Source organism: Myxocyprinus asiaticus, chromosome 20 (genome assembly GCF_019703515.2).
Source record: "Myxocyprinus asiaticus isolate MX2 ecotype Aquarium Trade chromosome 20, UBuf_Myxa_2, whole genome shotgun sequence".
Taxonomy (NCBI): domain Eukaryota; kingdom Metazoa; phylum Chordata; class Actinopteri; order Cypriniformes; family Catostomidae; genus Myxocyprinus; species Myxocyprinus asiaticus.
The window spans coordinates 29836199-29863058 of record NC_059363.1 but is presented as its reverse complement, the minus strand read 5'-3'; the positions used below and the strand labels follow the sequence as shown (position 1 = coordinate 29863058).

At 38.3% G+C, this 26860-nt stretch overlaps 1 protein-coding gene across 5 annotated transcripts in view; it reads left to right on the top strand.

The window, feature by feature from the left end:
• Positions 1–26860, top strand: part of LOC127411308 (DNA (cytosine-5)-methyltransferase 3A-like) — an 87627-nt gene that overhangs the window by 29891 nt on the left and 30876 nt on the right. For 3 of the 5 annotated variants that reach the window (XM_051646791.1, XM_051646790.1, XM_051646789.1), the window contains one exon: positions 594–740. The exons of 1 other annotated variant lie outside the window; for it this stretch is intronic. In XM_051646791.1, the coding sequence (XP_051502751.1) occupies positions 594–740 (147 nt within the window). Of the gene's footprint in view, positions 1–593; positions 741–9146; positions 9539–26860 lie in introns of those variants that run through there. One more of the 5 variants, XM_051646793.1, reaches the window with a different exon arrangement.

The window sequence follows — 26860 nt, the reverse complement described above, 5'->3', positions numbered from 1 at the left end:
ACTAACATTTGGAAAAACTGAAACTAAACTAAAAACATTTCCATAACTTTACAACTAACTAAATAACTAAAATAAAATAAAAATGACCATGAGTTCATTTAAAATTTGAAACTTTTAGAACCTACCTTCATTACACATGAAAATGCCACTAGATGGCAAAAGCAACACCAGACGGCCGTCAGAATTTTAACGCTGTTAAAAACTTTATTTAAATTATACCAGTTAACGCATTAACTCTGGTAGCCCTAAAATACTGAAACTAAAACGAATTAAACAGAGAAATGAAAACTAAACTGAAACTAGAAAATGCTGAAAAACTAAAACTATGAGTCAGAGTAAAAATGAACAAAAACTAAACAAATCGAAAATAAAGCAGAAATATAAACTAAATTAAAATGCAAAACTATCATAACCCTGCCACCAGCTTTTCTCAAAATGCTCCAAAACCATCCGCATAGAAACTGCCTACTTCCTTCCTTCATTTAGGAACACAAAGACAGATAAGCAGAGTGCAAAAAAATAGAGAAACAGTCCATCATTTTTGTTTTCCCTTTTTTTTTTTTTTTGTTTTTTTTTTTTGTCACTTTAAACAGGGAGCTCGAGGGAGGCTCCGTGGGGGAGTGGGCTGGGAAATCAGCCTCCGTCAAAGACCCATGCCCAGAGTAACCTTCCAGGCCGGTGACCCTTATTACATTAGCAAGAGGACCAGGGAGGAGTTGCTGGCCAAGTGGAAGTTGGAGGTGAGTACCACTGCTCGCCACTGTCCCAGAGAAAGAGCGATAGGGAGCCTGTCAGCATTTCAGTTAAAGCAGGAACGTTTGCCAGGCAGACAGCGTGCCGAATAAACTCTGCGAAAGCCAAGTGTATTTGATAAGTCATTTGAAATCTCATGAAGGTACCATTTATTTCATGAGCCATCTTGCTGGCTGCTGCTTAGACTTAAAATCCATTGGTCTCCTCAATGGAAGCTGTTTTTTATCAGGCAACAGTGCAAACACTCCCACAAAATCTGTGCTGAACGCAATTTGCACACTTTTCATAGTTTTTTTCACTTTTTCTCTTTTTGTATAGATAGTTGTTTAGATCACTGTATCAGTATTTGTATTTATTTATTCATTTATTCATATCATGTGCAACATTTCAAAAATGAAGAAGCAGGTTGTTTAAATAAATGCAAACTCTGAGATCGGTGTTTCAAGTGAGTGCAGTCAGAACTACTCTGTAATGCATTATTCAAGGAATGCAAGAAACTCTTATATCAAGGGAAGTTCGCTTTTGCACTGATGTTCCCGGCCAAATTGAGAATACATACTAAGGATGGCCACAAAATATTTACATGCCCACAGCAAGCGATGTCCTTCATAAAGTCAATGGAATGAGTAAGTCATTGAGTGATACTCTCAATGCAGCCGAGAGGGCCTGACTTGCTGAACATTAATTTGACCGTCCGAGGAAACTGGGCACCTTTTTTTTTTTCTTTTGAGTTTGTTTTGTGGAAAAACATTCGTTCAGGACAGTTTGTGGATGAATCTGCACGTTCATTGTGCTTATGCCTCCTATTGGATGGAGTTTGTTTTGTGGAATATTTCTTGCAAAACATTGGAGTGATTAGGTCAACTGCTGCACTCATGTATCAGCCGGCTCACTGAACATTCGTTTGACTGCCCGAGGAAACTGAACGGCTTTTTTTTGTTTTGTTTTTTGTGCTGGTTCCGCTAGTGGCTGGAGCTTGTTTTGTGGAGGAACACACCTTCGGGACAGTTATGTGGATGAATCTACACGTTCTTTGTGTTTATTCTGCCTATTGGCTGGAGTTTGTTTTATAGATAATTTTCTGTTGTGTAATTCTGTCTCACAAAATTTGTATAGAAGCAACGGACTTGAGCAATACGACGGCAAAGTTGTCGCGAGGGCTCTCGTAGGCGTACATGGGGTGTTTGAGTTTAGAGGGATGAACGCCGGTTGGCGCTGTTGTGCACTGGGTTAATGCACATGTTTTTCTTTTTTCTGTTTTTTTTTAGTTCTGGGGGAAGTTCTGGGATTGATTGTTGCACCAATGTTAGAATGTTGTCTTTATGATTTTATTTTTTTACACACAATCTATTTTTTCTAATATGTCAAAATGTCAAATGTTAATATGAGTGGATTGTCTCTCTCCACGTGGAATGTGAATGGGTTGGGGCATCCCATAAAAAGAAGGAAGGTTATTTCTTTTCTTAAACGTAAGAAATATGATATAGTGTTTCTTAAAGAAACGCATCTTTCCCCGCAGGAAGCTGAAAAATTTGGGAAGATATGGGGTGGACAGGTTTTCTTTAGTGCTGGCTCAAGTAAGAGCAGGGGAGTCATTACACTGATAAGTAAACATCTACAATTCAATTGTCTCAATTTGGCTAATATTTGTGCACCTAACGTGGATGATCAGGGCTTTTTATAGATCTTGAATGGATGCTGCAAGCCGCTGGCACCCCTCGTAATATAATATTGGGAGGAGACTTTAATGTATTGATGGACTCAGTCCTTGATCATAGTGAAGCAAAAGTGTGCAAGCCCCCTAGAACAACAGTGATGCTTCACAGGATGTATAAAAATCTTGGTCTTACAGATATTTGGAGACTTTTGAACCCATCTGGTATGGATAATACATTTTTTTTTCATCAGTCCATAAGATTTATTCTAGAATAGTTTTTTTTTATATCTAAGTCCCTTATTTCATGTGTTGTTGATTGCTTAATTGGAAACATCTTAGTCTCAGATCATGCCCTGGTGAGTTTAGAGGTGTTGCCACATACAGAGAAAAAGAAATCAGATAGTTGGCGCTTTAATGTACCCCTTTTGCAAAATCCTGAATTTCAACAAATGTTAAAGGCCGAAATTAAAGTTTATATGGAAGCACGAGAACTCGTGGAGTTGGAAGGTAATATTAAAAGTGCAGAGGCAGAGCCGAAGTGCCAAATGTCGTCTGATGGCCTCAGAGAATTGACCTGATTGAAATACAGATATAACCCTATTTTGTCATGGAAGGTGGAGTTTTGGCTATTCAGGGCAAGACAGTCATACTTTGAGTCGGGGGACAAAGCAGGAAAGTTTCTGGCTAGATACATAAAGCAGAGAGAGTTTTTTTCTACCATTCCCTCTGTGAAATCTGGTGATGGTGAAATTTTTACCTCGGCCATTGATATTAATAATGCTTTTAAAGAATTCTATCTTGATCGCTATAGTTCCACGTCTACGTCTACTGATGAAGATATTAGAAACTTTGTGGAACCATTAGAACTCCCTAAACTGACGACTGAGCAAAAAACTTTTCTTGAATCTGAGATAACATTGGAGGAGCTTTGTGAGGTAATTAAGGCCTTGCCTACAGCCAAGGCTCCGGGGCCAGATGGCTCCACTTTTGCTAGAAGTTTATATGGAATCATTAAAGAATGGAAAGCTTCCGCCAACCATGACACAAGCTCGGATCAGCCTGTTTCTTAAAAAGGACAAAGATCCAAGCAAATGTAAGAGTTACCGTCCAATTTCCCTGATCCAGCTAGATGTTAAAATATTGCCAAAAATTTTGGCTAACCAATTAAGTAAAGTTATGACATCTCTTATACATATAGATCAGGTGGGGTTTATTCGGGCCGTAGCTGTTCTGATAACATTAGGCGTTTCATCAATATCATATGGTCAGTGGCGAATGATCAGACTCTGGTCGCTGCCATCTCACTTGATGCCGAAAAGGCATTTGATATGGTAGAATGGGATTACCTTTTTAAGATTTTGGAAATGTATGGGTTCGGGAATACTTTTATTGGTTGGATTAAGTTACTTTATAGACACCCGGTAGTGGGGGTACAGACAAATGGATTAATTTCAGATTATTTTACTCTGGAGAGAGCCCTCTTGCCCCATTATTATTCTGTTTTGCTCTGGAACCATTAGCAGCCACGATAAGAAAGTAGGATGATTTTCCAGGGGTGGTGGCAGGAGGTGTGGCGCATGATCTTTTGCTTTACACAGATGATATTTTATTATTCGTCTCTGACCCCGCTAGATCTATGCCTTGCCTCCACAGAATTATTCATTCGTTTTCTAAGTTTTCGGGATACAGATTTAATTGGTCTAAATCCAAAGATTTGGCTCTGACAGACTTGGTAACGGCTTTTCAGCCAGGTGCCTTCCAGTGGCCCAAACAGGGCATTAAGTATTTGCGCATTTTATTCTCAGCAAATTTGAGTGATTTATTTAGAGTTAATTTTGACCCTTTAATAAAAAGGTTTTCGAGCGATGTGGGCAGGTGGGCTTCATTACATTTATCTATGATTGGGAAGGTTAATGTTATTAAAATGAATTGCATTCCAAAATTCTATTCCCTATAGATGTCCCTCTCTCTTATTTCAAGCAATTTGATAGCATAGCGATGTCCTTTATTTGGAATGGTGAACGTCCCAAATTACATTTCAGTAAGTTGCATAGGCTGATTGACAAAGGTGGGCTAGGCCTACCCAAGATTTTGTTTTATTATTATGCATTCGATCTCAGACATTTAGCTCATTGGTCGCTTCCACCTGAGAGAGCCCCTCCCTGGTTTTGTATTGAACAGGAAGTTCTCGCCCCTATTTCGCCATTGCAAAGCCTTTCTATTAAACTATCCGGAGAAGTTAAGTTGCACCCCGTTATCTCGCATTTGCACTCGGTGTGGACAAAAGTGACATTTATTTAAATGTTGCCTCGAGCATATGGCTGAACCCAAAATTACGTATTAATAAGTCTCCTTTCTGCTGGAACGAGTGGATTGTGAGCGAGGTTAATACGCTCGGTGACCTATATGATAGTGGAGTGTTGAGATCCTTTGAAAATTTGGTTCAATATTTTGGGATTCCCATATCTCTGTTCTTTAGGTATTTACAGCTGAGCCACCTGTTCTGTACTATTTTTGGGAGTAGCATACACAGTCTAAAGTGGCAGATACTCTGGGAGTGGTGATTACTGCTTTTGGAAAAGGTCATGAGGCATCAGTGTATTACTCCCTGCTAATTCAGAGTCTGGGGGACGGAGCTTTAACTTCTCACAAGAGATTATGGGAGAAAGATTTAAACTTGGTGTTGGAGGAGGGAGTGTGGGCTAGGATTCTAAAAAATGTCAAGTCTGCATCTAGAGATGCAAGGGTGCGCCTTATGCAATTCAAGATTTTACATTGATTCTATTGGACCCCCTCTAGATTGTATAGTCTTGGTCTTAAAGACACACCCACCTGCTGGTGTTGACAATCACAAGGAGAAACAACTCATGTTTTTTGGTGGTGTGTTAAGATCCAAGAATTTTGGTTGAAGGTTCAGAGTTTTATGTGTGACGTATTGGGCACTCAAATTTCATTTTGCCCTAGACTCTGTATTTTAGGTAATGGGGCGGTCATCAATATAGGGGATAAACACATAAAAAATTGGGTCCTGGCCGGTGTTATGATCGGCAGACAGATTGTTTTAAGGGGATGGAAGTTGGCTGGAGCACCCTCATTTCAAGAGTGGTGCACGGAGATGGGGAGGGTGGCGGCTTTCAAGGAAGAGTTATCTAGAAGGCTGGGGAACTTGGATACGTTCGATGGGAAATGGAGCAGCTATTTGGCATTCTTGGAGGGCTCTCGGGGAGGGGCAGTGGAGAGAGAAGTATAGTTTTAAATGTGTGTGACTATTATATATATATATTTTGTTTTTTTTTTTGTTTTTTTTTGTGTGTGTGTGTGTGTGTGTGTGTGTATACTCATGTGTGACCACAGGGATGTTTGCTGAGGGTCAAGGTGGGGTTGGGAATGGGGGAGGGGTAATAGTGGGGGTTAAATGTTGATTCTGTGAATATATGTTTTGCTTTTCTTTGTTAACTGTTTGAATCAATAAAAATGTTAATCAGAATGTGAACAGTAACTGACACTAACATTGCTGATAACATCTCCTTTTGAGTTCCACGGAAGAAAGAAAGTCATACAGGTTTGCAACAACACAAAAGTTAGTTAGTTAGTAATGACAGAATTTTCATTTTTGAGTTAACTATCACTTTAAGAGTACAAGTCAATGCTCACCAGCTACATTAAAAATGTCAGTTTAATGTTAACAAAATGCATTAAAAATGTTGCTTATATAATATGTATATTAAAGATAGATAATAATATATTTTCATATTATGTATACTATATTATAGTGTTATTATTATTATAGTATTTATTACAAAATTATTTTAGCATTTATTATTTAGTATTTATTATTTGAGTATTTATATTACTAAATTACTATTATTGTTTATGTATATTATTACATATTTATTAAAACTGACTGATTCACATGGCAGAGAAAATACCTGAATAGGTCAGATTGAGCTCTAGAGAAATGAGAGAAGTAACAGGTGTTTCAGCGTTTCTCTTCACCCAACAACTAGTAGTTTTGGAAGCATTTTACACAAAACATGTTTGCTGTTGCTGCCTTTCTTGGTACTGTATTATGAGGGAGCGCCACGATACGAAAGGCTGCAAAACTAGATTGCTCCAATGTCGTGTGCTTGTAGCATTGACAGCATTGTTGATTATGCAGGAATTCCCTTCATTATGAATGTGGAACATGCGGTAATGATTAAAATTGTGCCCAATACCCTTGCCGAATTTCAGGCCCTGGAATTTGAACTTTGTTGTAAATGATACAGGCCTAGGCTATATCACAAATATAGCTGGTCATTTTTCATTATTGAGGTTTTAATCAGTCTGTTTGTCCGGTCGGGCAAAAATCCATTTGACCCGGACAAGCGAACAGGCGTTAATATCGTGCCCTGCCATATCGTGGAGTGGTTGGCGATATCCAGCCCTAGCCAGTTCTGAGTGCTATAAAGCACCACTGTGATCTCACTCATGAACTCTGCTGGGACTGTACAGCATCACTCCACTACTCTTTAACATGCCGAAAGTGCGCTTGACTACGCTGCCCATCTGGATATATGCCAGGTGATAACATTCTTCTCCATCATTTGATGATTATTTGATGAATTACTGTTGCCGTGATCAATAGAAATGTACACAAACTCAAAAAATTTGTTTCAGTTTACCACCTTCTTTCATTGGGCAGGAATAGCATATAGTTTTTTGCTCTGGGCTAATAGCACAGAGTTTGTGAATGAAGTGCAATCTATAATAATAATTTACATAGAAAGGAGCCGTGTTTGTGTGGAAAGGAATAACTTAAAATGCAACATTTTTTCAGCGATTATTGTGCCTGCTTAAAGTAAATTGTAGAAGGTAAGTTGGATAGGAGAAATTACACACAAAGGAAAATTCTTTTTTTTTTTTTCCAACTTAATGTCTGTAGACATTAAGTTAAATGGTTATGGGCACTTTTCAGCTGGTCAGGCTGGGAGACCAGTTTAACTGAGCTAAGACAAACAAACCAGCTTAGGCTCGTTAAAGATGTTATTGTCAGCAGGGAATGCATAATCAGTACTTCCTCTACCTAGAAAAGTAGTTTCGCCCTCTAAGACAACTTTTTTTTTTAAAACATTTTTGCTTTGAAACCCTCCAACCTGCTTGCTTGCTACAGTATGTGTCCGTTACAAATGTGTTTACTATTAATGTGTTTCTCTTTCTTTTACACCAACCTAGACTCATAAAATGAACGATACTATAACTAATTTTTTGCAAACGTACTTTTATGTGCCGCGTTCTATGTTTTGCTGCAATTGTCTGGTGAAATTAACACTATAGGTGCTACAACAACTGTGCGTTTTATTCACTTTCACACAAATCATGACTAACAGCTGATTATGACTTTATAAACACTTAATTTTTGCACTATTACTCACACACTGCTATTTTCTGATATCGAAACACTTTTACTATAATGCATCATTGTTTTATTACAGATCCACCTACATTTACACACTTATTCTAAAGTGATTAGCTTCCATGTTAGCTTGCCTCATACACTGTTGGACTTTGGACTTGGAAGAACGCAGATCGAGACCAGTCAAACACACAAGCTGACACGCAAGATGAAAATGTCATAGAAGTGACAAAATATAACATGGTTTCTTCAGAAAATGTGCTTTTTATGTCGCATCTGCTTTTTTCACACTATCTGTTAGTTTTAGCCGTTGGTTTAGGGTAAGGATGTCTGTTTTGTTCACCTCTCATTTGCTTTTATATCACTATTGGTTAGATTTAGGCTCAAGTTTCCTATTCACCTTAAAAAAATCTCATCTGATTACAACACCAGTTCTCTCGCTTTTGGCGCCCCCCGCTGGATATTTCACTGGGAAACTGCAGCGAAATATGTAATAAAGCACGCAATTTTGTTTTGCAAAAATGTTGCCACGGTCACGTAATGTTTATGAGACCAGACATAGACGGATGAGTCAAAATTATTGTCTGTGGTAATCAACAGAATACCACATGCTGTAAGGTGCTATAAGTGTTTTTTTTGTTGTTTGTTTGTTTTTCTGATGAACTAGCACACAGAAAATGTCCTGACAGACAGTGAATCTCTGAAATGGGTGTCCTGAGAAATCACACCAGTCTCTGGCAGTGCTAGGTTGTAAACAGAAGGCAAAAACCTATGTGTTACATAATGTTTCCTTGGTAACCAAAAAGGGGACAGACCCTTCGACATCGACCTCCCACCCCCAACTTCTTTTCTCAGCCCTTCACCACTACATTTGAGGAAAAGCCATAAAAGTGTCAGAAATCCAAGAAATATGGCCAGATTAGCCGGACAAACAGTTGTCTCGTGAGTGAACATTGTAAAATGCCAGAGAAATGGGCGTTTCTTCATACAGAGCGCCTGAATTCTCCGTCCATCTGAAGCCTGGGAATTTCTTCCTATGAATAGACACATTGTGGAAGAGCGCTGTTAGTAACATAAAAAAAAAAAAAAAACTGTTTGATCTCCTAAGGTTTGTACAGTCATGTTGTCTTAAATTTATCAGTGCTGGACTTGACAATACAAGCAGGAAACTCTATTAAAAGGGGCCTTGAGATATTTCCTTTCTCTGGTCACAAGACCTGAGTTGCATACAGTTGGCAGAGCTTTTTTAGTGTAGAAGGGGGTGGCCCTAAGGGGGGGCACAAAACCCTGCCTGCTTTCTTCGAGCCTGAGGGATCATGTCTCTCTTTTTTTTTTTTTTTTTTAAGAAGTACCCAACGCTACAGTAGATTCCTCTTTCTCACCCACATTCTATTGCCGTTCACTCCTCCCCCTCTCCCTCGTGCCTCTCCGCTATGGAAATGAACTCTGTACTATGGATATAAGGGTGAAGATGAGGTTTACAGCAAATTTCCAGCACTACTTGCAAGACAACCTCCTGGCCGGGAGCCAACATTCTGCAAGTCCTCTCTAGCCAACCAGAATTCCTTTTGGGAACCACCCGACACTGAATTCCCAGACAAAGAAATGTTCATGCTTTCTATTTTTTTTTTTTTTCTTTTTTTTTTGAAGCGGTCTCCTCTAAGCCAAGAGTGGGTCAGGAAAAAAAGCGACTCACACGTTGGATTTAAAGTGCCGAGTGCAGGCGTCTATGGGTAGGTCGGCTGACTTGTTTGTTGTTGATAGTGCAGGGGACAGTGTGCATGTCTGAGTAGACTTGCTGGAGGAGGAATATGCTGACTTTAGGTATTTTTCAGGAGACTTGTTATGGACAATCTGCCCAGAGTAGCTTAAAGGAAACCCATATCTTTAAAACCAGAGCACTGGACCAGGCTTAAAACGTTTGCAAGTACAATACAAAATGCTTTGATGTTTGCCTTAAAAGGCTTTCTTTTTTTTTTTACTCTAGAGTGTATGTTATCACAGGGGATTGCAGAGAGCCGAATGTATTTCCTGCTTTACTGCCTCCGCAGGATATTGTGCATGAGGCAAATCTTTACCTTGTTTACGTTTGTATGTTTATGCTTCTCCTTTAAGTGTACCGTTATCTGACAATGCACTTTTTGTGGTTACTTACACTGTCAAGCTACCTAGATGCAACATGTTTTGTCTCAATCGAGACAAAGTCCTTTTAGACTTATTTACGAGACAGTTTTGCTTTAAAGGTTTAAAACAAAGATAATGTGCTTTTGATCTGTCTGTCAGATTTGGGTCAGCTCTGTAAACACATAAGACTGGCAGCAGATATAGTTTGTGTTGAAACGGAAATGCGGTGAGTGTCTTTTTAAGGATATGCAAATATGAATGAACCGAGTGAACCCGAGAACCGCGTGTGATTAGCGCTCTGCCAGAGCTCATTCGTACTCTGAGTCAAGGCTGCACAGACAGAAGCAGGCAGACTTTTACTGCTGTTTCAAAGGCGTAGCTTTGACAGTTAATTCACAATCATAAGGTAATAACAGATTAAAGACAAAAATAATACTTTTGAACAGCTTGAACTGAATAAAATGAAGAGATGCTTTTAAAAGGCATCAACTTTAAGGAACTTACAAATGGACTCATTTTGCATGCCTGACCTCTGCAGCACGACTAATTACTGGAGCCAGCATAATCACAACTAAATGCATCCTCTAGTATGGCTGGGCGATATGGCTACAAAATTTATATGTCAACGTTTTTCAGCCTATTGACGATATCTCGATAATTACGTATTTGCTCCAAAATGGCATAAAAGTCATGTTTTCCACAGTTTTTCACTAAATGAAAGAATGAATGATATTTCATAACTTTCATTTATATGCAATAATACAACAAAACAGTATGAAAAAGCAACATTTACCTGCAGTATACAGTATTTTTACTAAAACATTTTTTGTGAATGATCAGGGTGTGCAAAATCTACCTCTTCACTCACTTATTTTTTAGAGTTTTATTTTATTGTAATACTGAATTTTTATCGTCGGACCCAGTCGAGTTTATTATTATAATATAATACTGAATTATTATTATTTTGAGGATTTGATTTGTTTTATACAGTAGTTGCATAATTCTGTTGTATTTACTTCACCTGGGCTTTTATTTTGTCGGAAACAGTCTGGTGTGCAGTGTGTACCTGGACAATTCACAATGTCTGTCATTACAAATCTGGTTATCTCGCTGTCATCTCCTCTTTTTCTGTGATACTGTGTTGTGTTTTTCGATTTGTAGCAGTTACAAATGTTTGGAATTGCTTAAATGTGTGAACCTGCATCACTTTGCTTTCACAATGCAAGCGAACAGCTCTGAGATAAATAAAAATGTTAAAACAGCATATCTTAGGTCGCGTGGCACCATGCGAGGGTTGGATGTGTGAACGGCAAGCTCTGCGCACTTTGCTAGATTTAAATTCTTTTTATGTCTTAAACCGGTGAGATTCTATACACCCTGATCCATAACTATTCTAGGATTGGCATGTCAAAGAATTCAAAATCCTCAGGCTCTGGAGACATTAAAAGACACTTACGTGCTCAAACTGATACCCCAGACAGGGCCGCAGACCAGGGACTCAGTTTGGACGGTGCGGTGGGAGAGATTCAGCGGCAACTGGCAAGCATGTCGGTGATGCTGACGAAGGTTGTAGCGGACTTGGAGGATCTTGCTGTAATACATCGATCGATCACTTCCATGGAAACGAAATTCACTGAGATGGTTACAAGAATGTCGGATGTTGAGAAACGGATCGATTATCTGGAGTCATCGGAGAGGGAATTAGCTGCTAACCCGCTAGAGACCAAGACGGACTTGCGTTTTGGAAAATGGGAAGATTTAGAGAATCATCGACGGCAAAACAACGTCCAAATTGTTGGAATTCCTGAGAACGAAGAAGGTTGAGATATGGTGAAATTCCTAGACGAGCTCTTCCCGAGTCTGCTCGACATAACAGGCCATAAGCTAGAAATCGAGCAAGCTCACAGAGTCCCGGCTCGGAGATCCGCTGAGGGAGAGAATTCTGACCAAATTTCTGAGATCAACCGATAAAGATCTTGTGTTGCGCGAGGCGAGGAGTAAAGGAAGGCTTTCTTGGAAGAACCATAACATTTTCTTGTTCCCAGACTTGAAACGTGATAGATTCAAGGAATGCAAGAAACTCTCACATTAATGGAAGGTCACTTTTGCACAGATGTTCCCAGCCAAATTGAGAATAGATTCTAAGGATGGCTGCAAAATATTTACATGCCCACAGGAAGCATTGTCCTTCATAAAGTCAATGGACTGAGTAGGATATTGTGTGGTGCTGTCTATGCGGCCGAGTGGACCTGACTCACTGAACATTCACTTGACCGTCCGAGGAACTTAGCTCCTTCTTTGTTCCTTTTTGTGTTGTTCCGCCTAGCGGCTGGAGTTTGTTTTGTGGAGTAACACTACTTTGGAACAGTTTGTGGATGAACCTGCACGTTATTTGTTCTTATGCCTCCTATTGGTTGGAGTTTGTTTTCTGGAATATTTCTTGCAATCATTGGAGTGATTAAGGCACTTGTTGCTCTCGTGTATCAGCCGAGTGAGCCTGACTTACTGAACATTCACTTGACTGTCTGAGGAAACTGAGCGCATTTTTTAAATTTATTTTTTGTGCTGGTTCCACCTAGCGGCTGGAGTTTGTTTTGAGGGATAACACACCTTCGGAACAGTTGTGGATGAATCTACAAGTTTTTGTGTTTATCCCACCTATTGGCTGGAGTTTTTTTTATTATTTTCTGTTGTGTAGTTCTGTCTCACAAAATTTGTATAGAAGCACCAGACTTGAGCAATCCGATGGCAAAGTTGTCGTGGGGGCTCTCATAGGCATACATGGACTGTTTGAGTTTAGAGGGATGGACGCCGGTTGGCGCTGTCGTGCACGGGGTTAATACGCACATTTTTCTTTTTTTTTGTTCTAGGGGACGTTTGGGGTTTGTTTGTTGCTCTAATGTTGGAATGTGGTCTTTATAATTTTATTTTTGACACACAATCTATTTTTTCTAATATGTCAAAATGTCAAATGTTAATATGAGTGGATTGTCTTTCTCCACATGGAATGTGAATGGGTTTGGGCACCCCATAAAAAGAAGGAAGGTTATTTCTTTTCTTAAATGTAAGAAATATGATATAGTGTTTCTTTAAGAAGCGCATCTTTCCCCGCAGGAAGCTGAAAAATTTGGGAAGATTTGGGTGGGCATGTTTTCTTTAGTGCTGGCTCAAGTAAGAGCAGGGGAGTCATTACATTGTTAAGTAAACATCTTCAATTCAAATGTCTCAAACAGATTAAAGATAAATTAAGAAGAGTCATTATTGTTTTAGCAGAAATTCAGGGGCAAAGGTTGATTTTGGCTAATATCTGTGCACCTAACGCTGATGATCTGGGCTTTTTTATAGTTCTTGAAGAAATGTTACAAGCCGCTGGCACCCCTCATGATATAATATTGGGAGGAGACTTTAATCATTAGATAGACTCAGTCCTTGATCACAGTGAAGCAAAATTGTGTAAGCCCCCTAGAGCAACAGTGATGCTTCACAGGATGTGTAAAAACCTTGGTCTTACAGATATTTGGAGACTTTTGAACCCATCTGGTAGGGACTATACTTTTTTCATCAGTCCATAAGATTTATTCTAGAATAGATTTTATTTAATATATATATATATATATATATATACAGGTGCATCTCAATAAATTAGAATGTCATGGAAAAGTTCATTTATTTCAGTAATTCAACTCAAATTGTGAAACTTGTGTATTAAATAAATTCAATGCACACAGACTGAAGTAGTTTAAGTCTTTGGTTCTTTTAATTGTGATGATTTTGGCTCACATTTAACAAAAACCCACCAATTCACTATCTCAAAAAATTAGAATATGGTGACATGCCAATCAGCTAATCAACTCAAAACACCTGCAAAGGTTTCCTGACCCTTCAAAATGGTCTCTCAGTTTGGTTCACTAGGCTACACAATCATGGGGGAAGACTGCTGATCTGACAGTTGTCCAGAAGACAATCATTGACACCCTTCACAAGGAGGGTAAGCCACAAACATTCATTGCCAAAGAAGCTGGCTGTTCACAGAGTGCTGTGTCCAAGCATGTTAACAGAAAGTTGAGTGGAAGGAAAAAGTGTGGAAGAAAAAGATGCACAACCAACCGAGAGAACCGCAGCCTTATGAGGATTGTCAAGCAAAATCGATTCAAGAATTTGGGTGAACTTCACAAGGAATGGACTGAGGCTGGGGTCAAGGCATCAAGAGCCACCACACACAGACGTGTCAAGGAATTTGGCTACAGTTGTCATATTCCTCTTGTTAAGCCACTCCTGGACCACAGACAACGTCAGAGGCATCTTACCTGGGCTAAGGAGAAGAAGAACTGGACTATTGCCCAGTGGTCCAAAGTCCTCTTTTCAGACGAGAGCAAGTTTTGTATTTCATTTGGAAACCAAGGTCCTAGAGTCTGGAGGAAGGGTGGAGAAGCTCATAGCCCAAGTTGCTTGAAGTCCAGTGTTAAGTTTCCACAGTCTGTGATGATTTGGGGTGCAATGTCATCTGCTGGTGTTGGTCCATTGTGTTTTTTGAAAACCAAAGTCACTGCACCCGTTTACCAAGACATTTTGGAGCACTTCATGCTTCCTTCTGCTGACCAGCTTTTTAAAGATGCTGATTTCATTTTCCAGCAGGATTTGGCACCTGCCACACTGCCAAAAGCACCAAAAGTTGGTTAAATGACCATGGTGTTGGTGTGCTTGACTGGCCAGCAAACTCACCAGACCTGAACCCCATAGAGAATCTATGGGGTATTGTCAAGAGGAAAATGAGAAACAAGAGACCAAAAAATGCAGATGAGCTGAAGGCCACTGTCAAAGAAACCTGGGCTTCCATACCACCTCAGCAGTGCCACAAACTGATCACCTCCATGCCACGCCGAATTGAGGCAGTAATTAAAGCAAAAGGAGCCCCTACCAAGTGTTGAGTACATATACAGTAAATGAACATACTTTCCAGAAGGCCAACAATTCACTAAAAATGTTTTTTTTTATTGATCTTATGATGTATTCTAATTTTTTGAGATAGTGAATTGGTGGGTTTTTGTTAAATGTGAGCCAAAATCATCACAATTAAAAGAACCAAAGACTTATACTACTTCAGTCTGGTGCATTGAATTTATTTAATACATGAGTTTCACAATTTGAGTTGAATTACTGAAATAAATGAACTTTTCCACGACATTCTAATTTATTGAGATGCGCCTGTATATACAGGTGCATCTCAATAAATTAGAATGTCGTGGAAAACTTCATTTATTTCAGTAATTCAACTCAAATTGTGAAACTCGTGTATTAAATAAATTCAATGCACACAGACTGAAGTAGTTTAAGTCTTTGGTTCTTTTAATTGTGATGATTTTAGCTCACATTTAACAAAAACCCACCAATTCACTATCTCAAAAAATTAGAATATGGTGGCATGCCAATCAGCTAATCAACTCAAAACACCTGCAAAGGTTTCCTGAGCCTTCAAAACGGTCTCTCAGTTTGGTTCACTAGGCTACACAATCATGGGGAAGACTGCTGATCTGACAGTTGTCCAGAAGACAATAATTGACACCCTTCACAAGGAGAGTAAGCCACAAACATCCATTGGCAAAGAAGCTGGCTGTTCACAGAGTGCTGTATCCAAGCATGTTAACAGAAAGTTGAGTGGAAGCAAAAAGTGTGGAAGAAAAAGATGAACAACAACCGAGAGAACCGCAGCCTTATGAGGATTGTCAAGCAAAATCGATTCAAGAATTTGGGTGAACTTCACAGGGAATGGACTGAGGCTGGGGTCAAGGCATCAAGAGCCACCACACACAGACGTGTCAAGGAATTTGGCTACAGTTGTCGTATTCCTCTTGTTAAGCCACTCCTGAACCACAGACAACATCAGAGGCGTCTTACCTGGGCTAAGGAGAAGAAGAACTGGACTGTTGCCCAGTGGTCCTAAGTCCTCTTTTCAGATGAGAGCAAGTTTTGTATTTCATTTGGAAACCAAGGTCCTAGAGTCTGGAGGAAGGGTGGAGAAGCTCATAGCCCAAGTTGCTTGAAGTCCAGTGTTAAGTTTCCACAGTCTGTGATGATTTGGGGTGCAATGTCATCTGCTGGTGTTGGTCCATTGTGTTTTTTGAAAACCAAAGTCACTGCACCCGTTTACCAAGAAATTTTGGAGCACTTCATGCTTCCTTCTGCTGACCAGCTTTTTAAAGATGCTGATTTCATTTTCCAGCAGGATTTGGCACCTGCCCACACTGCCAAAAGCACCAAAAGTTGGTTAAATGACCATGGTGTTGGTGTGCTTGACTGGCCAGCAAACTCACCAGACCTGAACCCCATAGAGAATCTATGGGGTATTGTCAAGAGGAAAATGAGAAACAAGAGACCAAAAAATGCAGATGAGCTGAAGGCCACTGTCAAAGAAACCTGGGCTTCCATACCACCTCAGCAGTGCCACAAACTGATCACCTCCATGCCACGCCAAATTGAGTTAGTAATTAAAGCAAAAGGAGCCCCTACCAAGTATTGAGTACATATACAGTAAATGAACATACTTTCCAGAAGCCAACAATTCACTAAAAATGTTTTTTTTTATTGGTCTTATGATGTATTCTAATTTTTTGAGATAGTGAATTGGTGGGTTTTTGTTAAATGTGAGCCAAAATCATCACAATTAAAAGAACCAAAGACTTAAACTACTTCAGTCTGTGTGCATTGAATTTATTTAATACACAAGTTTCACAATTTGAGTTGAATTACTGAAATAAATGAACTTTTCCACGACATTCTAATTTATTGAGATGCACCTGTATATATATATATATATATATATATATATATATATATATATATATATATATATATATATACATATATACATATATATATATCTAAGTCCCTCATTTCATCTGTAGTGGATTGCTCAATTGGAAACATCTTAGTCTCAGATCACGCCCTGGTGAGTTTAGAGGTGTTGCCACATACGGAGAAAAGGAAATCATATAGTTGCCGCTTTAATGTATCCCTTTTGCAAAATCCTGAATTCCAACAAATGTTAAAGGCTGAAATCAATGTTTATATGGAGACCAACTAGTCCTCAGTATCCTCTGTGGGCGTGGCTTGGGAGGCACTTAAAGTGGTTCTTAGGGGTCGGATCATAGAGTATGCCTCATTCATCAAAAAATCCAAAGCACAAGAACCCGTGGAGTTGGAAGGGAATATTAAAAGTGCCGAGGCAGAGCTGAAGCGCGAATGTCATCTGATGGCCTCAAAGAATTGACCCGATTGAAATACAAATATAACCCTGTTTTGTCATGGAAGGTGGAGTTTTGGCTATTCAGGGCAAGACAGTCATGCTTTGAGTCGGGGGACAAAGCAGGGAAGCTTTTGGCTAGATATATAAAGCAGAGAGGATCTTTTTTCTACCATTCCCTCAGTGAAAACTGCTGGTGGTGAAATATTTGCCTCAGCCATTGATATTAATAATGCTTTTAAAGAATTCTATCTTGATATTTATAGTTCCACATCTTCATCTACCGATGAAGATATTAGAAACTTTGTGGAACCATTAGAACTCCGTAAACTGACGACTGAGCAAAAAAATTATCTTGATTCTGAGATAAACTTGGAGGAGCTCGGCGAGGTAATTAAGGCCTTGCCTACAGGCAAGGCTCCGGGGCCAGATGGTTTTGCCACTGAATTTTTTAGATCTTATGCTAAAGAACTGGCTTCACTTTTGTTAGAAGTTTATAAGGAATCATTAAAGAATGGAAAGCTTCCGCCAACCATGACACAAGCCTGGATCAGTCTGATTCTTAAAAAGGACAAAGATCCAAGCGAATGTAAGAGTTACCATCCAATTTCCCTGATCCAGCTAGACGTAAAAATATTGTAAAAAATTCTGGCTAACCGATTAAGTAAAGTAATGACATCTCTTATTCATACAGATCAGGTGGGGTTTATTCTGGGCCACAGCTCTTCTGATAACATTAGGCGTTTCATCAAAATTATGTGGTCAGTGGCGAATGATCAGACCCCGGTCTCGGCCATCTCACTTGACGCTGAGAAGGCGTTTGATATGGTAGAATGGGATTATCTTTTTAAGATTTTGGAAATATACGGGTGCGGGAATACTTTTATTGGATGGATTAAGTTACTTTGTAGACACCCGGTAGCGGCGGTACAAACAAATGGATTAATTTCAGATTATTTTACTCTGGATAGGGGCATCCGGCAGGGGTGCCCTCTTTCCCCATTATTGTTCTGTCTTGCCCTGGAACCATTAGCAGCCGCGATAAGAGAGGAGGGAGGAGTGGTGCATAATCTTTTGCTTTACGCAGATGATATTTTATTATTCATCTCTGACCCTTCTAGATCTATGCCTTGCCTCCACAGAATTATTCATTCCTTTTCTAAGTTCTTGGGATACAGAGCTAATTGGTCTAAATCCGATTGAATGAGCTTTGGCTCTGACAGCATACTGCCCGATAACGGCTTTTCAGCCAGGTGCCTTTCAGTGGCCCAAACAGGGCATTAAGTATTTGGGTATTTTATTCCCAGAAAATTTGTGTGATTTAGTTAGAGTTAATTTTGACCCTTTAATAAAAGCTTTTCAAGCGATGTGGGCAGGTGAGCTTCATTACATTTATCGATGATTGGGAAGGTTAATGTTATTAAAATGAATTGTATTCCAAAATTCAACTACCTGCTACAGTCACTCCCTATAGATGTCCCCCTCTCTTATTTCAAGAAATTTAATAGTATAGCGAAGTCCTTCTTTTGGAATGGGAAACGTCCCAGATTACATTTCTGTAAGCTGCATTGGCCGACTGACAAAGGTGGGCTAGGCCTACCCAAGATTTTGTTTTATTATTATGCGTTCGTTCTCAGACATTTCATTCATTGGTCGCTTCCACCTGAGAGAGCCCCTCCCTGGTTTTGTATTGAACTGGAAGTTCTTGCCCCTATCTCGCCATTGCAAAGCGTTTCTATCAAACTAACTGGAGAAGTTAAATTACACTCCGTTATCTCGCATTTACAATCGGTGTGGACAAAAGAGTCCAGAGTGTTTAATTTGGACATTTATTTAAATGTTGCCTCGAGCATATGGCTTAACCCCAAATTATGTATTAATAAGTCCCCTTTCTGCTGGTCAGAGTGGATTGTGAGGGAGGTTAATACACTTGGTGACCTATATGAGAGTGGAGTGTTGAGATCCTTTGAAAATCTGGTTCAAAATTTTGGGATTCCCAGATCTCAATTCTTTAGATAATTACAACTGCACCACCTGCTCTGTACTATTTTTGGGAGTAGCATACACCCCACTTAAGCGGCAGATACTCTGGGAGTGGTGATTACTGCTTTTGGAAAAGGTCATGAGGCATCAGTGTATTACTCCCTGCTAATTTAGAGTCTGGGGGATGGAGCTTCAACTTCTCACAAGAGATTATGGGAGAAAGATTTAAACTTGGTGTTGGAGGAGAGAGAGTGGGCTAGGATTAAAAAAAACATCAAGTCTGCATCTAGAGATGCAAGGGTGCGCCTTATGCAATTCAAAATTTACATTGATTCTATTGGACCCCCTCTAGATTGTATAGGCTTGGTCTTAAAGACACACCCACCTGCTGGTGATGCCAATCAGAGGATGGAGACATAACCCATGTCTTTTGGTAGTGTGTTAAGATTCAGGAGTTTTGGTTGAAGGTTCAGAGTCTTGTGAGTGATGTACTGGGCACTCAGGTTTCATTTTGCCCCAGATTCTGTATTTTGAGCGATGGGGCAGTCATCGACGTTGAGAATAGACACATAAAGAGTTGGGTCTTAACCAGTGATCATGATCGCCAGACAGATAATTTTAAGAGGTTGGAGGTCGGCTGGAATGCCCTCATTTCAGGAGTGGTGCTCGGAGGTGGGGAGCGTGATGGCCTTTGAAGAAGGGTCTTTTAAAAGACTAGGGAAATTTAATTTGTTTATGGAAAAATGGGGCGGATATCTGACGTTGCTGGACGTGTGATTATTATTATTATAAAATTTTTTTTTTTTTTTGGTGTGTGTCTATAATCATGTGTATATACTCATATGTGACCACAGGGCTGTTTGTTGGGGGTCAGGGCGGGGTTGGGGATTGGGAGGGGGAGGGGTGGTTGTGGGGTTTAAATGTTGATTCCATGTATATACACTACAGGTCAATAGTTTTGAAACACTTACTCATTCTTTATTATAATTTGTTTTCACGTTTTAGAATAATAGTAAAGTCATCAAAACTATGGAATAACATAAATGGAACTATGGGAATTATGTTGTGACTAAACAAAATCCAAAATAAATCAAAACTGTGTTATATTTTAGCATCTTCAAAGTAGTCACCCTTTGCCTAGAATTTGCAGACATGTACTCTTGACATTTTCTCAACCAACTTCTTGAGGTATCACCCTGGGATGCTTTTTAAACAGTATTGAAGGAGTTCCCATCTATGTTGGGCACTTATTGGCTGCTTTTGTTTATTATTTGGTCCAAGTCATAAATTAAAAAAAAAAAAAATGTTTTATTAACTTTTAGTTTTATAATGAAATAAATTAATATGGTGGCACAATTATATTTTTGTCTACAAAACTAATTTCAAACATTTAAGCATACACCTTCAGATCAAAAGATTTTTAAAATCATGAGAAACATTTCAAGTGTTTCAAAACTTTTGACCAGTAGTGTATGTTTTGCTCTTCTTTATTTAATGTAGGAATCAATAAAAAATGTTAATAAAAAAAAAAAAAACAGCATATCTTAAGCCTCGCGTGTGCATAAAGAACAGTGCGTCACCCATTCATTCTGAAGCAGACCATGGCAAAGTTTTAATTTAATAAATAGCAGCTTTTTGCTGTTTAATAGTCACATATGACCATACCGTGATTGTGATGTCATTTTCATTATTTGTGCAGCCTTGAAACATCGTGAAGTTACCCTCATAACATGCTAATTGGTAAACGTAGTGGCCAAATACAATGTGCATTAAAATCATCACAATACAGTATTTGCGATATTGCTTAATTTTATATCGCCAGCAAATTGACTATGAATATTCGAATTGAATAAGTGAATATTCAATATATATTGCCCAGCCCTATCCACTAGACTCTGGAGCTAAAATGTGAACAGCCTTTGTACAGGCCCACCAAAGCCACATCAATATAAATATGATTGTTACAGTGATGATAGCCATTCATACTCACTGCCTGTGGTAATTTAAGCAGAATTTGCTGTTCTGCCGGCTTTTAAATTGAATTATTTCTAACTGTTTCTCCATATTGCACAAAATTTGAGGGTAACACATTACGTATCAGTTTGGGAATGCTTTATACTGTTTGTATGCACAGATTAATTCTCATTTAGTTCTTCAAGAGGCTTGGCTGTTAGTCAGTGTGATTTTTACCCTTAAAGAAATGTTACTAGTTAAACTCAGTTGACAGCATTTGTGGCATAATGCTGATTACTACAAAAAGTAATTTTGACTTGTTTCTTGTTTATCTAAAAAGAGCAAAAATCTCAGTTACAGTAAGGCGCTTACAATAGAAGTGAATGGGCCAGTACAGAAACATTGAAGTATACACAGTTTCAAAAATATAGCCACAAGATGTGAAAATTATAATTGTAATTCATCTGTTTAAAGTTTTGTCCAATATTACAACTTCGTTGTCATGACGACATAATAGCGGTAAACCCTGTAGTCTGGTACACAGCGAAATGCTGGTAAATTCCTAATTTATATCACTTAAATCTTGTTAACATGTATATTGTTTACATCTTGTGGCTATACTTTTGATACTGTTTGTATTTTAACGTTTTTCGACTGGCCCCATTCACTTCCATCCTAAGTGCCTTACTGAGCACTTGATGTTTGCTTTTTTTTTTCTTTTTTGTTTTTTAAGTGAACAAGCAACGAGTCAAAATTATTTTAGTGGTAATCAACATTATGCCACAAATGCTGTCAATTGAGCTTGAATTGAACCTGGAAAATTTATTTGAAACCATATCATCATAAACAAAAAACTGTAATATTTTAATGGCTGTATCACTTGAATAGCAAAGCATTTCGATGACCAAATACGCATTATCGACTGAAATACAGACAATGCAGTATTGTTCAGTAGGTGGTAATGATATTGATTATTTCCCAAATAAATCCAGTAATATGCTTAAATGCACTACCTGTATGGATTGGAGTTTTCCAACCGTACGTGAACATCTCTTAATACTGTATACTTCCATCTGCTCTGTATCTCTCTTAATTGCATTCTGAATAGAATAACAGCAGTACTGTATTGTAAATTACTCTGGTTCATTTTCCAACCAAAACCACTAACAAGTAAGTTTTCTTAATGCTGATGTAGAATATTAAAGGCTTGAGATTTATGTTGCGGTGATTGTTCCCTTACACAAATGTACAATGGTGTTACCATGGTACAGTGATGGTGTCATGGTAATACTGTGTTACTCAGTGTTACTTTGATATATCCCATGGTACTGAATATCTTGATCCATTCTATGGAAACATAATGCAGCATTTCCCATTCATGTTTGTAGGATTTTTATTGAGAAGTTTGTGGCATATTATTTTATTAAGTAAATGGCAAAGCCAAAGGGATTACAAAAATAACATTCGTTTTTGTTTAGTTTTTTCTTCTGACTAGCTATATGTCCAATGCTCTATACTCTAGTAGGTTTTACTTATACATAACAACATTGGTTATTTTAAGCTTTCCCTTGTGCATAACCACTGCACATATATCTTGTTATTGCTGAGGTGGGCCGTGTGGTGTGGTTATGACCGATAAAAGACTGTAAAGTACTGTACTGTACTTGTTGAACCCAACCCCCTTCCTTCCCTCTCGTTTCCCCCTCCCTCGATTTCAAGAGCCCGACTTGCTAAACTGAGGCCCCCGAAGAGGGGCATTTACGGCTGAGGAAAAAAAAGTCCAGAAGCAAATCTCTTATACTTTCTTCCTCCCCACTGGTGTTTTTGGGGTGTCAGTTTTCTATTGATTTCTTTCTTTTTATATATAAAAATAAATAATCCTCTCCTTTCATGAGGAAGCAATTCATTCCCAATTCATTCCCGTTTATATGCTTGGCCTGAAATGATTGGTCTAAGATTACCTTAAAGTAAAATCAATTTTCAGTGATGTTTGCTACTGAACACTCAAATTTAATACAAAATCGTATATTATGGCAGAGGTCATTTTTTATCATAGCAACAGTGTACATAACTACTATACATACTGTAATTATTTTTGCTAGAAATTAATTGAAAAAAAAAAGTTTTATACACCAAACAACCCTGAGATTGGTTCTAATGTCTAATTTTAGATAAATCAGTGAATTAAATGTTTCATAAATTAAAATTACTGGTAACACATTACAATAAGGTTGTATTTGTTAACACTAGTTCACTTCCTTAGTTAACATTAACTAACAATATACAATCCTTGTACAGCATTTATTAATCTTTGTTAATGTTAATTTCTACAAATTGTACATGTTATCATTAGTAAATGCAATATGAATAAACTTAAACAAACAATGAATTAATTGACATTAACCAACACTTATAAATGCTGTAAACAAATCATTGTTCATTGTCAGTCCATGATACCCAATGCATTTATTCATTTTAATGAATAGAACCCAAGTCACTTCATCTCATTTGATCATTTTCTCCTTTTATTTAGAACTTGATGGACACAAGCAAATAGATAAGATTATTCATAAAAAATGAATTACATATCTGGCATATACAGTAATTATAGTAAATATACTTTATAAATATAGTGGAAAAACAGCTTTACATTATGGAACACTTGAGTTAAAAACAAAAGACTCTAAAACTAACATTATTAACAGTTAGTTCAGACCCCGTTCTGATTGGATGAGCCATGTCTGGAGCCGTTGTAAAATAGCCCATACACACACACACACACACACACACACACACACACACATACCTGCAAATACACAAAGTTGCTATGGCTTGGCAACCGAAAACAACTAATCTCCGCTGTGCCTAACAGCACCCCTTTATTATGCATCTCTCACTCTATTTTTGCTCTGTTTCCATTTTGTGTTCCACAGAAGAAAGAAAGTCACACGAGTTTGAAGCAAAAGGACAGTGAGTAAATGATGGCAGAATTTTCCATTTTGGGTGTACTATCCCTTTAAAGTTCTCTCTCCACAGTCAACCGCTGTCAAAGACAAACAGTGCAACACATATGGCCCAGCTCATCGAAGCAGCCAGTGAAGCTATACAGATATTTATAAATTACACTGGAGCTCCTTGATTTGAGGCCACATGTTTCTACTCCACACCATCATCCCCTCTGTTACACATACACACATCCACATACACTCATGAGCTTTTGGCTCCAGATCCACTCTCCAACTTTGCGGGCTTGTGTGAATGTATAGCCACTATAATGGAGAGAGTGAGCTAAGACAGACTTTGGTGCTCTGTTCCAAAACAAAGCAAGCTGCCTACGGAGGCAGCATTAAAGGCATCATAGGTGCGTTCCTGACACAAAGTCTGTTCCAAAAGGTAGGCAACTTAATTATGCTGCCTCCTATGATAACTGGCTCAGAGTGCACTTATATTTCATTCAACTCTTAAAATGATCAAAATAATAGTTGAGTGTAATTAAAAATGGCTTGTATCAACCAATATTTGTGAGTGTAAGGTTGTCAAATAAAATTTTGAAATACGAATATTCATCAAATTTAAGATAAAAATACACATCCAATGCAAAAACTGTGCGTTCGAAATTTAAATGTGTTCCAAGCACTGGCGATGACTTACATGGAGGTCTTTGGCCATTGCGTCTTGCTCTCTTATCAGCATTTGGAGCATAAACAAAGTGTTTAAAACGCTGTGTCAGGATTGGAGTGCATTTCAAGATGAATGCATTCTGTCCTGTTCTGTTGTGCTTTGTATAGCATCCTGTTTGAACAGCCCCTTTTGCATCACTAAGCTCAGATACATGCTGTTACCGTGGTAAGGCAGAGTCTGAGCTGCAAACACTGCTTCACAACCAAGTTCAACCAAATATTAAAACATACAACTGTAATGAATGAAAGACATTGTGGTACTGCCGGTATATTTACGTTTGAGTACCGTGGTAGAACCATGGCACCAATCTGTCTTTGTAGCTTTTTTTACCATAGCTGAAATAATGTCTGTCAAATTTAAATATAATTTGAGTTTTAGTAGTGTTTAAGTGAAAAAATCAGATTCAGTCTCTCATCCCTGTTGACAGCTCTAGTATTTTCAAACTTATTGCAGTATTTTGCCATTATCTTAGCTACATGTTAATGTCAATTGAATGAAAAAAAAAAAATCAAATTTAGACTCTCAGCCCTGTTGACAGCCTTAGTATTTTCATTCTTATGAGAGTATTGTGCCTTTAGCTTAGCTGTATGCTAATGTCAATTAAATGAAAAATCTAATTTAGTCTTTCAGCCCTGTTGACAGCCGTGGTGTTTTCATGCTTATGAGAGTATTGAGCCTTTAGCTTAGCTACATGCTAATGTCAATTAAATGAGTCAAGTCATTTTTATTTGTATAGCTCTTTTCACAACACACGTTGTTTCAAACAGCTTTACAGAAAATCATGCATTAAAAGAAAATTAAACTGTTATATCTATAAATTCTTAGAGTCATCATGTAGTTTGATTAAATATGATTGTAAATTGTGTATAAAAATAAATAATTCAATAATAATTGGATTTAGAACATTAGTGAGCAAGCTGAAGACAACTGTGGCAAGGAGCACAAAACTCCATAAGATGTTGGTTAACGGAGAAAAATAAGGGAGAAACCAGGCTTACTTTGGGGGCCAATTCCCGTCTGGCTAACCAGCATGAATATAATGCCAATATTAGTTATTTATGTGCAGTGCAAGTCATGTTTTAAAATGAGTAAACTAAGTAAGTGTTAAGGGCCAGTGTTTAAACCAAGATTTAGTATGAACTGTAAGATTAATGACTAATGTCTTTGAAATTCATCCTGGATTTACTGCAGAAATTCACATTGATGCATTGTCCTTTGTTAGTTGGCTGAGGAAGGCTTTTGTTGGCAATTAATTGATAGTCTGTGTATTCCATTTTAAGAGTGTAGTCCATCATTAGACCTAGGTGATGCAGGCAAAGATATGAATCCCGCGGTTGAGACAGGGAAACAAATAGAATAATATTAGCATAGATGCCATTACATTTTTTGCAGAGTTATAGATCATGATAAATGTTTCTGGTTCCACAGACCTAACTAAAGCAGCCTAATTGTGAGTTGATGGATAAATTAGGTGTATGCCTGGCTAAATAAATGAGTCTTTAGTCTAGAATTAAACTGAGTGAGTGTATCTGTGTCCCGAACAGTGTTAGGGAGACTATTCCATAGTTTAGGAGCCAAATAGAAAAAGGATCTACCTCCTTTTGTGGATTTTGATATTCTAGGAACTATTAACAGGCCAGAGTTTTGCGATTGTAATGAACATGACGGAATATAGCGTGTCAGAAGGTCACTTAAGTACTGCGGAGCTAGACCATTCAAAGCTTTGTATTTAGTTAACAACATTTTTAAATTAATACGAAATTTAACAGGTAGCCCATGTAATGACGATAAAATGGGGCTAATATGATCATATTTCTTGGTTCTAGTCAGCACTCTGGCTGCTGCATTTTGTACCAATTGAAGTTTATTTATTGAACTTGCAGGACATCCTCCCAGTAATGCATTACAATAATCTAGTCTTGAGGTCATTAATGCATGAATTAGTTTTTCGGCATCAGCAACAGAGAGCATGTGTTATAACTTAGCAATATTTCTGAGACGGAAGAGTGCTGTTCTACAAACACTGGAAATTTGATTTTCAAAGACAGATTGGTATCAAATATAACACCTAAGT